The sequence below is a fragment of the Pinus tabuliformis genome, chromosome 4_1 (genome assembly GCF_031772625.1).
Source record: "Pinus tabuliformis cultivar Carrire ecotype Pingquan chromosome 4_1, CPIR1, whole genome shotgun sequence".
NCBI lineage: Eukaryota > Viridiplantae > Streptophyta > Pinopsida > Pinales > Pinaceae > Pinus > Pinus tabuliformis.
The window spans coordinates 90,093,189-90,105,834 of record NC_142303.1 but is presented as its reverse complement, the minus strand read 5'-3'; the positions used below and the strand labels follow the sequence as shown (position 1 = coordinate 90,105,834).

At 33.4% G+C, this 12,646-nt stretch overlaps 1 protein-coding gene across 1 annotated transcript; it reads right to left on the bottom strand.

Annotated features, from left to right (window-relative positions):
* Positions 1–4,737: 4,737 nt before the first annotated feature.
* On the bottom strand, positions 4,738–6,953 carry LOC149174336 (rust resistance kinase Lr10-like). The gene is made up of 2 exons (XM_089420809.1): positions 6,212–6,953; positions 4,738–5,861 (listed from the first exon to the last, which is right to left on the bottom strand). The coding sequence occupies exons 1-2, from the start codon at positions 6,951–6,953 to the stop codon at positions 4,738–4,740; spliced, it is 1,866 nt and encodes a 621-aa protein (XP_089276935.1).
* Positions 6,954–12,646: the final 5,693 nt, after the last annotated feature.

The window sequence follows — 12,646 nt, the reverse complement described above, 5'->3', positions numbered from 1 at the left end:
GGATTACTTCACTATTATCTTAGAGTTGAAGTATTCCAACATCCAAACAATATTTTCATTTTTCAAAGAAAGTATGCATCTGAACTTCTTCAAAGATTTGGAATGCAAGATTACAAGCCTGTTCTCACCCCAATGGAACAAAACTTAAGACTTTCAACTTTTGAGGGGGGGGGGAATTGGTGAACAATGCTACTTATAGACAGTTGGTTTGAAGCCTAACCTATATAACATCCACTCGTCCAAACTTATCTTATGCAGTCAATATTTTATCGCGCTTTATGAATGAGCCAAGGGAAATACACTAGAATGCGGCAAAAAAGGTCCTTAGATATATCCAAGGGACGAAAGCTTTCAGTATTATTTACAAAAAGACTAAGAACTTTGTGCTTGGTGGATATTAGATGCAGATTTTGTTGGAAGTATTGATGATCTGGCATCAACATCAGGTTATTTGACAAACATGGGATCAATTGCAATTTCTTGGAGTTGCAAGAAACAAGCTATAATGGACACTTCTTCGACAAAACCAGAATATATATCAACATGGGAAGCAACATATGAAATTGTTTAGTTGCATAGAGTTTTGTAGGATTTAGGCATTCCTCAAGTAGAAACCACATCTTTATTCACTGAATTAATAGTCAGTCAGCCATAAAGCTTGCCAAAAATCTAGTTTCCCATTATAAAACAAAGAATGTGGACACAAAGTATCATTACATCAAGACACTCATCGCAAAGACCGTCATCAAACCAGTTGATCCAGGTGGATATTGGTGGCCACCCGCCTATTCAACTTGGACCCCCAACACTGTCTCTTTCAGTTTTTCAAATTCCTTAATTGTAGCACAATTTACTATTTTTGGTAGTTTTTCAGGTTCTAAACTTCTGGAGCCGTTTTAAGGCTCTAAACGACATTCTTAGAGAAAACAGAGAGATAAAAAAATTCCCAAACCATTTTCTTGGTTTCTTTTTGGCCTTCTCTTCGACATCTTCAGAACAAGGTATTATGATATCCAAATAGAGATCGTATGCCAAAGATATGACCCCGACAAATTGATGTATCGATTTACCCAAACGGGGCCCACAGTTTTGGCACTTCATCTCCTAGGGTTGTGTTTTTTGATGTTCAGGAATTTCTATTATTTCTCAATAATAAATAGGCATTTGAGCCTCATTGTGGTAGAGTTCAGAGGTATGTAGCTGCCACATCTCTTCTCAGAGATAAGCTACCATCGCTCGAGCTAGTTTATTTCCATTCTGTTTGTAAGCATATTTCAGTATTTTATATTAATGAAATGAAGTGTTATTTTTGTTGCATCTCTATATTTATGGTTATATCTGTGATTTTTTGCATTCTTGTTTAAGTTTGAATCACCAATATATTGTCCTTCAGAAGATCAGATCTCAGATATTTTCAAAAAACCACTAGGCACGATCAAATTTACTAAGTTACATGAAGAGCTTGGTATCTGTTGTAATGTACTTTTGGATCAAAGGGGGGAATGTTAGATGATCCAAAATAAATAAACTATAGTTTAATTACTGAGAGTCTGATATTCAAGTATCTAGAATATTTAATTAGATATTGGAGACATTTTAGAATAGCTAATTGTTGTAAAAGATATGACATCTAGAAAGGTGTCATTTCTTAGGAACTATTTTAGGAAAATAGTTAGGAGTGTTGTTGTGAGAGAATTAAATGTAAATGGACACTTTTAAATGAAATAAGTGATCCATAACAAAATTAGTTTAGGACACAAGCTTATTTAAATCTTGTTTCTCTGTACTTGCAAGAGTGTTGAGTGATTGTGTGTAAACTCTTGCAGATTTTATGTAATTTTGTTTTCCTTATTAATAAAATTTGTGTGTCTGAGGACACTTCTGCTATTACACAGAAAAAAAGGGGGAAGAGTTATGTGAATGAGTTGGGACACAACATAGAGAGGCACACATAATAGCGGTTGAAGGGCTTTGAGGAAGGAATTTATGCACTGTGCGAAAAACAAGAGAACATGCAAGAGTTGTCAGGAACAATTGTGAAGAACTACCCATTTGCGTTAAGGAAGGAATCAAGCGCACATTGTGGATGATAAAGACATGGATAATTCCTTGTTAACAAGAATTAGTGATAGCTACAATAGTGTGGAGGACATTGACTTCTTCCACCACTCTCAGAACATTGTCATACCTTCAGTTGAGTAATAAGAGTACGGGAGTAATTCTCCTTCAGGTGAAGGTAAATCTCATGAAACCTCAAGAGGTTGGAGGGTGGAGATGGTGTTATATGGAGTCCCTTGACAACCTACGGTAGAGGTTTAATGTTTGGAATCCTGGTAAAGGAAATTCTAGATTCTCCTTTGCTTGTGTATCTGATGTTGGCAATGAGTTCTCGATTCCTTTCACTAGGTGTAACCAAGAAACAACTAGATTTGACTATTCAAAATGTTTAACTATAATAATATTATTATGTTAAAACCAATATTATTTTAATATTAAACAAGTTTTATTTTAAGTAAAAAGTTAAACCGATTTTGGGTTAACAATATTACATTTAGGGAATATTTACCATAATTTTGATTGAAATGTTAACATATAATAACTATTAGTAATTGAAAGGATTTAATATTAACTAAACTAATAATAATTAATGATATATTATTATTATAATAACGTTATAGTATTAATCCTCTTATTAATGGCCTGTGTAACTAATTAATATAAATTTAACAGTAAAGCCTATCTAATAGGAATAAGTGTTAAGGAATTTAATAATAATTAAAATAATACTAATTAATGTTATATTATTTAAACCAAATTATTCAGATTAGACATGAAAAGGGAATATGTATACTAATATTTAACTTTTTACTTAAGATAAAACTTGATTGCTCTCCCTATTTAATTTGTAGTCATGATCTGATTCTTCAACTTGTCCTGACGATGAACCACACTCGTTGGTTCGAAACGCATCCACAAATGTATTATCATGTGATTTACACCGAATTTTTTTCTCATAAACTTGATATGGATCACAGAAGCTTCAATTCAACAATATAATATTATTAAAAAATATGTCTGATTACTTGTTTTTAAATAGTTTAAATGGTTATTCTTATTTTTGTTTTAATAAGATTTTTTTTATTACCTATAAAATAAAGTATAAAACATTTTATGTTTTATTTTAAATGAAATTTAATTTGATAAATTATAAAATTATAATAAAGATTTGAAATATAAAGATATTGAGTTGAGGATTTTAAGCTTAAATTTATTCAATAAAATAAAATAACATAATATAATTTATAATAGCTATTATATTATTATATCTATAAAATTAAAATAGATTAAAAAAACTATACTATAAAAATTTAATTAATTATTTTTCAATATGTTAAAATAAAAATAAATATTATTAAAATTATAATAAGTATTTGCAGTTTTTATTATTAATTAGTATATTAACTATGAACATACATTATTTTAAAATTTATTTATTTTTATCATAATTTAGTGAGTCTAATTTAATCACAATTCAATTTAAATAAATCAGTAAATATGTACATTTAAAAACACTATACTTAAAAATTTTCATTATTTTTTCTATATTATAATTGAATAAAATTACCAACCAAAACAAGGTCGTACCCTAAAATATCAATGAGTATCTACACTCAAGCACAACACACCTATATATATATATATATATATATATATATATATATATACATATATACATATACATATACATATACATATACATATATATATATATATATATCATTCCTTTTTATGATAAAAAAACCTTTAGCAATAAAGATCAATCAAAAGATAAAATTAGCACTCTGCATAATCTTAAATAATGTAAATATTCAAAATAAACATACCTAAAAACATTCCATTTAAAAAAATATATATATGATCCCTTTTATGATAAAAAAACCTTTAGCAATAAAAATCAAGCAAAAAATAAAATTGGCACTTTGCATTATCTTAAATAATGTAAATAATTTCAAAATAAACATACCTAAAAACATTCCATTTAAAAATATATATCATTCCTTTTTATGATAAAAAACTTTTAGCAATAAAGATCAAGCAAAAAAATAAAATTTGCACTCTACATAATCTTAAATAATGTAATTAATTTCAAAATAAACATATCTAAAAACATTCCATTTAATTTATATATTATTCCCTTTTATGATAAAAACCCTTTAGCAATAAGGATCCAGCAAAAGATAAAATGGGTACTTTGGATAATGTTAAATAATGTAAACTTCTCTAAATTTAAGAGAAATATAACTTTAAATTTAAAGTTTTAAATTTAAACCGATAACATTTAATGATAACTTTAAATTTAAAGTGATAACATTTTAAGTGTAAATTTACCTCAGCGTTGACCTCGACCTTGATGTGAGCAATTGAAACCAGATGAAAATGTGTAAAATATAATTTTATAAACCTATAAAATGATAATGTTAAAGTGATAACATCTTTATCCTAATGGAATGTAAATGTAAATTCACCTCACTGATCTTGATCTTGATGTCAGCCGATCATGATGTGCAAAACATACATTTATGAATCTAATGGCCCAAACTTCGGAGATTCACGTCACTGAACGGAGTTAGGGTCTTAACACTTCATGGTACTCATCGACTCATTCACAAAGGTATTGTGTGGAGTCCGGGGCAAATCTAGAAACTGGTTTAAGTAAAGAGAATCAAAGATAGAAAGCTATAAAGTAATCTCAAGTGAAGAAGAATTTACCGTGGATGGCAGTACAACATTTTCAGGTGTGGCCGAGAAATTGAAGGGCGGCGGAGGATTGGCGAAGTCATCTCCATTACCTTCTAACATTTGCACAACCCTCATCATGCAAGGACGATCTGCAGACTTATATTGAATGCACCACAATCCAGCTTTTGTGAGTCTTCTCGCCTTCTCCTCATCCGCACAGTCCATTTCTCCTCCTCTCAATCTCATCCCCAACTCACCACTCTCAATTAGCTTGAAAGCCCACACAGGAAAGTATAATTGACTAGACCGGCTCACCTGCACATCAATATTCTTTCTGCCTCCAACAATCTCTAGCAGCAGCATTCCGAAACTATAGACATCTGATTTATCTGTAACAGGACCGGCATCACTATGGCACAACTCCGGCGCAACATATCCCGGGGTCCCTCTCCAGGCTGTCATAGAAACATGATCTTCTCCCTTTCCACAAAGTTTTGCCAGACCAAAATCAGCAATTTTAGGGGTGAAGTCGGCGTCCAGCAAAATATTGTGAGGTTTGATATCGAAGTGTATGATGCGGTTGTCACAATCGTGGTGTAAATATGCAATTCCACGGGCCGCACCCAAAGCAATTGAATGCAATTGTTCCCACCTTGGGACTTGCCCCTCCTCTTTCTGGGCAAACAAAAATTTATCGAGCGATCCATTAGGCATGTATTCATATACGAGTGCGCTTATAGGAATTTCAAAACAGTACCCCAACAGACGAACCAGATTGACGTGATGGACCCGTCCAATGGTAGCAACCTCATTCATGAATTGGGTCTCGGTATGCCTGTGCCTATCAAGAAGCTTTACAGCCACTGGAGCGCCGTTCCGAAGCATTCCTTTATACACCACACCAAACCCTCCTTCTCCCAACTTTTCAGCAAAGTTGTTTGTGATGTTCTTGAGGTGAGAGTGTGAATATCTGGTTGGCATTGGCATTTCATAAGCATTTTCCTTTAGGAATTTCTCCACCCTTGAACTAGAGGTACCAGGAGTAGGTCTTCTCTTCTTGGCATAAAACATTAAGAACAACACTGCTATTGTTGCCAACGAAACTCCTCCAGTGATGCAACCTGCAGTGTAATACAGAGATCGATATGAATGTGATGTTGATTAACAGTGGAAATTACAAGATACAAGTTCACAATGATTTTCAATTGGAAGAAATCATAGCTACCTATTATAATGGCGAGCCTATTTTTATGACCTGCAACGCGGCCATAACAACTCTTATGAGTTAGGCAACGATCCATAATTTCTGCAAAGGGGAGGAATACTTGACAATATAGGGAAAAACATGCATATATGTCCATGGGTTCAAGAGTGCAGAATGGAGGGAACATTTAAAACATTTTTATAGATGGTGATAATTTAAGCAATGGGTCTTGTAATCGAATTGGGAGAAGGGGTTCCGGAAAAGTACCAATGCTATTGGTGGGGCATATCTCTGTATGCGAGGTGCCATCGGGACAATAGCAAAGAAAACTAGTTGGTTCTGAAATGTTATAACCACAACTCCCGCCACAGCTTCGGTTTCTCTTCGTGTCGGCATGCCATGTTATTTCAAAACCTGCTGAGAGGCGTGTTCTCAGATCCTGATTCCGTTGGAATGAGAAGTTGTTACTAACTGGCAGTTGAATGTTGCTTTGGCAGAATCGTCTCCCAGATTCTGGATTGGGAATGACGTACCAATCAGCGCCACATAAACGGCGCTTATGCCCTTTAATACTTTCATTGCATTGCCCCCAAAGCGTGAGATTGGTGTATCCATGGGCTATACGAAATTGAGAGTCGGGCCACCAAAATTGAGAGTAGTTACCTAAAGGATTGCAACTACCCCCCGGCATACTTTTCCATAGATTGTAGTTAACAATTGTCATGCTATTATTGTGAAGGGTACTACTATCCAAGACTGTCGGCTGCAAGATGACATACTCGTCTCCATTGAGTAAAAGCAAAGGATTGCTATCCAAACTACAGTTTAGCTGAAACTTAGGATCACCACAGCCGCTGTTAATTTTCCCAATAGGGTAGCAGAATTCAAAGCTCCCACATGTACCCCAATAACAATCTTCGTAGCCACTGCCGGTACACGATGTTGTGAAGCAGAGGAGGAGAAGAAGAAAGCAAAGTTGATAGACAGTGAGATGACGATGGAGTACCATGATGCTATGCTTTGCTCTGCTCTTGGGCATGAGAAACCTAGTAGCAGGGTGTTCCTCGAAGAAAAGAAGAAAATGACATTGGAATACCATGATGCTATGCTCTGCTCTTGGGCATGAGAAACCTAGTAGCAGGGCGTTCCTCGAAGAAAAGAAGAATATGACATTGGAGTGAGTGGGGTTGGAATTGGAGTGCAGAAGACGGCATAGTCAACAGGACGATTAGACTTTGGAATGAATGACATGGAATTGCTGTGCAGAAGACGGCATAATCAACGTGCGCATTAGACTTTGGTTGACTGATTGTGCGCATACGCTGGAATGCCGTGATTTTTAATTCCACGAAACAGTGGGGTGGTTTCCCCCATCCGTCGCGCGATTTGCTATATCTTTTCAAGAAAAGACATTAGACCCTCACACCATAGTTACCTAATTCGGTCGAATTGACCACAAAAAACGAACGAAAATTCGGGTGTTCGATTCGGTTCGGCGATTAATACGCTTCTTCGAAGTACGATTCGGACATTCACTTCACGCATCGCATCAATGCACGGTGGGTAGGGTAAATTCAGTTCATAGTTAAATTTTTGGTGGATGACAGGAAACCTAAGATGTACATTTTCTATTTTTCATTCTCAGTATTGCCCGGCTGGATTTAGAAAGCCGAGAACATCGCAAAAATAAAATATTACCTTGGAGTTTGAATTTATAAAGTACTGGATCCTCGGCGGCAGATTAGAAAGCCGAGAAAATCGCGAAAGAAAATTATTACCTTAAGTTTGAATTTATGAACTAAGGTTTAGAAATTATTGATTCTATCAGCACTAACTTCACTTAATTTTCGAGGTTCAGAAGTATTCATTTACAGAGTACCAAGGCCTAATAAACCAGCAAGAGGGGTCCCCGTGAGCAGAGATGGAATTTGACAGGCAAATTACTTGTCATGGGTGGTGGGTGGTGATTTGACTGTAAGTCAAAAGTTTTTATAAATTATTAATATTTTATATTAATAAATTATTAATATTTTTTATTAACATGTTATGTTAATAAAAGTTTTTACATACAATACATCTTTACTCGTCCCGAGTAATAGTAAATCTGGTTCCATTAAATTAACATATAGAAACTTTAACAATTGATAATAAAAATAATAACAATGACTAAATTTATTTAGTCCTTACATCTAATAATATTATCCATACATCTATTAAATTCATATTAATCAATATAAATTTAACACATTTTAATATATGTTGAGTATTAATATTTCCCTAATTTAACACATTTTAATATAGGTTAAGTATTAATATTTCCCTTTTATCTTGAATAATCTGATGGCATCTAGTATATATAATATAAATTATTTTAATCTTTAATTAACACTCAAACATTGTTATAATAATAATATATTATTAATTATTATTTATTATTAAACCCTCTCGATTACTAACTACTATTTCTAGCAATTTTTAATATTAATATTAACTCAAACATTGTTAACTTTTCACTTAAATAACATAGGTTAAATATTAAAATAATATTTTAGCATCATAAAATTATATAATTAAAATTGATTAGTCATATCTAGTCGTTTATCTAGTCTGACATAATATATTTAATATATAGCCTTGATCTGGTTCTTCAACTTGTCCTGACGATGAGCCACACTCATTGGTTCGCAACGGGTCGACAAATGTTCTATCATGTGATTTACACCGAAAATACTTTTCTCATAAACTTAATATGGATCACAGAAGGCTCAATTCAACAATTAAAAAATTTGCCTTTTTTTTTTTTCAAAAGGTGGAAAAACCTATCAAACTCAGTTTGTCAAACCAACAGTGAGGACAGCGATCTCTGGCTGCTATCCCCGAATGTCATTTGACACATCACTGTTATCAAGGAAAACCATGCCACCTGAAATAATCTGATGGTGGTCCGTAAGGGAGCAGGCTTTCACTCCTCTGGGTCTTGGGCCGTTAACCTGTTTCCTTACGTCCGAGGAAGACGAACTCTTAGCCAAGCAGAAGCAGTTTTAGGGCATACTCCAGGCCCAAAATTTACCTTTTTTTACAAATTATTAATATTTTATATTAAAAATTTGTCAAATTTTTTTACAAATTATTAACCTTTTATATTAAAAAATTGAAATAAGTATTAAAATTGCTCCAACTATCAAATTTGACAAGTACTTAAAGATATGAAATTCCTACCCTGTCCGCGAGTGATAGGTTAAAAGTATGTGTTCCCAGTTCTTACACCATGTACGTTTCTACTTTTCTCCTCAAAGCATTAATTAAATTCGAAAATCAAGTCAAGTGATCAAATAGAAACACTGAAGCCGCATAAACAGTATCGAATCCGCATAAAATCTACCGATAGAAAGTTCACTCAAACGATAATAGCTCCGGAGTAATCTTAAATACCTTGAATCATTTTTAATGGAATTGAAACATGGTCAGGAATGGAACACAACATCTGCGGGGACTAAATCCCTTATCTAACTTTTAGATAATATTTTTGGAACTAAAAATAAATGTTACTTTTTTTTAAGGTTATTTTATTAATGTATTTAAAATAAAATCAATACATTGATTTTAATAAACGGATGAATTTCAATTTTAATTTTTATATTTATTTCTACTTCTCTTTTTATTTTTATAGTGATAGCGCTAGTTTTTTATTATAGTGTTTTTTTTCCGAAGGTGGCAAAACCTATCAAACTCAGGTGTCAAACCAACAGTGAGGACAACCATCTCTGGCTGCTATCCGCGAATGTCGATTTGACTCATCACCGTTATCAAGGAAAACCACGCCACCTGTAATAACCCGCTGGTGGTCCGTAAGGGAGCAGGCTTTCACTCCTGCGAGATGCCTCTGGGTCTTGGGCCGTTAACCTGTTTCCTTACGTCCGAGGAAGACGAGCTCTTAGCCAAGCAGAAGCAGTTTTACGGCATACTCCAGGCCGATATTATAGTGTTGTTTTAAGGTAATAATTTCATATTTAAATTTGTATCTAATTATTCTCATTTACTAAATAATTATTTTAATATTTCAATATCTTCATTTATGTATAGTGACAATTTTCTATATTCAACATAACATGTAAGTCCTATTCTTTTGTGGAGAATTTATTTTCTTTTAAGTGAAGCAAAAAAATAGTCTAAAATTATTTCTCTTTAATTTCACCTTCTTATAATAAAATCTATATTTATTATATCTTTTGCTATGTTCTTATATTTTATTGTACTAAACACTATTTTTCTAAATTCCCACATTCATTTCATTCTCATTATGTTTTTTTCTATATTTTTATTCCTTTACATTCTTCCACTTACATAGTTTTCTCTTCTATTTAGAAATGCATAAGCACTCTATTAATTCACATCCAATAGTTACATATATAATACATGTATGTTATATCTGGTAATCAATCAATTGAGAAAATATCTCAACCTCACACTAATCTAGGAAGCATCTAGTTGAGCAAATATCTCTCAAGCCAACAAGATCTAACCAACTCCCTAAATACTTGGAACATGATCCTTCTTCAGCCTATGATCACACCTAAGACAAGTAGGAGTTACATAATCTAACAATCCCCCTTAATGACTACTTGTCTTAAGCTCAATAAATTGAGGTCTTCACCAATATGTTCTCCTTTACAACACATGACCCACTATCAATTGAAGGACCTCTTGATCAATGAAGCCGATCTATAGTCCAACTTGGCATTTATAAACATTATTAATATGTTGACACCCATAAAAAGGAATAACTATCCACCAGAATAAATGGGTGACCAACCATTGCATATGTCAGTCTATTAGGATGCCCTTTATGTACATGTTTCATTCAAACATCATTTCATCACATATATTCATACATGTACTTATACCTTTAACTTCGCCTACATCACCATCATCATCGTCCTAGGTTCTCTCAGCTACCCATAACCACACTTTGGGTTTTCTTGGTTTAACCTCAACCATGCCCTAGGTTTTCTTGGCTTACCCTCAACCATGATTTTGATGTTACTACATCATACTCCCAAGGAACACAAACACTCTACAGGATTCCCCGTCCATATGTTCTTTGTCTCTCATAAACTTTCATTTCTTCATCACATTCTCACATGGTTTTTGTTTACAATGAACAACATATCAATTGTTTCTTGTTAATCATAAAATTTCCTCTATCATTTGGTGCCTAGTTTAGCACAAACCTAGACTACAAAGTGGTTTTATATTACAAAAAACTACATGGGGGTACACATGCCTCATTAGACTTACATCAACATTGACTTAGGTACAAAACGCTCCACTCATGGAGATACCAGATACATGCATTTCAAGGACCATTACATCAAATCAAAAGATGACACATAGACTTGCTTAAAAACACAATGTGTGATTCACATTATAATATGGTCATGAGTTTGTTTTTATTCAACACACCGCACAATCTTACCTTTGTTTGTCCATGACCAATTAACCTTTGATATTGCCACAACCAACATCATTTTCTACCATAAATCTTCCATATGAAATGTCATATGTTGTATCGAGGACCTCTTTGTCCTTCTTTCTTCAATCTCATCATTCAACTCCAAAAAATCAACTTCCATTCAACACTCGGTTTTCTCAGGCTAGAAGAATGTAACTCACTTCCACCTCAATAGGTGTCCATGCTCCTCCCTTCATTTGAAGAACTATACTCATGTATTGGTTTGAAACCAATCATACCATTGACACCTCAAATTAATTAAGAACCTATTGTACTCTAGGGTTTAACATCAATTTGACCATGAAGACTGATTAACTAGTCACTTTATGTACATACTTCCATCTGACAAGATATATGGATGCCATCCACTATACTTGCTAAGTATCTTGGAAATTAGTCTAGATACGAGATGTATCAATCTCATTCTTACATTCTTTGCCCATGGCAATGAGGATTCATAGTGAAACATTCAAAACCTAGTTCACAGAGCAAGAACACATAGCTAAAACTCATTTTTGTCTACAATGCTTCTTTGCAAAGTAGACTTAAGAATGATGTTTACATCACCAAACATTGCAACATTACATCAATGAGAGATAATGACATATATAACAGGAATATAATCTTCTTCTACAATCACTCACACACTAGAAATCTCAATCTCCATGTTGGTTCAATCTTCATCTTTGATACCCTTACTTCATCTATCAATTATTATAGTAGCTAATTCTAACAAAATAACTGCACCTACATATTGAGTTACCTAAGATCAATATATAAGTTCAATACAATATTACTATGACTCGAACGAGGGATTTGTATCTTTGTTTCCCTTATCCTTCCTAAAGCATCATGTGTGTAAAATATGCTAAAATAAATTTCCATCTTCAGGCACAACACTTTAGTAAACTAGGAACCATTTTCACAATGGTTATAGGATATTTGACATTTTTCATGCAATAGTTACTCACATTTCCAATAAACAACCTCTTGATTGTGCCAAAATTATGACTATCCATAACCAAAATATCTCCTTTTGAATTTGAAATTGTCTCACAAATGAGCTCCTTCAGTTCACCTATGACAACCACTTTCAATACCTCCACATTTCTCTCAGTCCATATGCCTTCTATATGTGTCATTATAGATTTAGTAATATGCTTATGGTGGGCTTCATTATCTATTGTGAA

What these genes read in the sequence shown, in the direction of transcription:
- LOC149174336 (XM_089420809.1), bottom strand. Translation starts at nt 6,953, where the DNA reads ATGGTACTCCATCGTCATCTCACTGTCTATCAACTTTGCTTTCTTCTT. An exon ending in ATGCCCCACCAATAGCATTG is followed by an intron (nt 5,862 to 6,211) that starts GTACTTTTCCGG and finishes ATTACACTGCAG; the next exon opens with GTTGCATCACTGGAGGAGTT.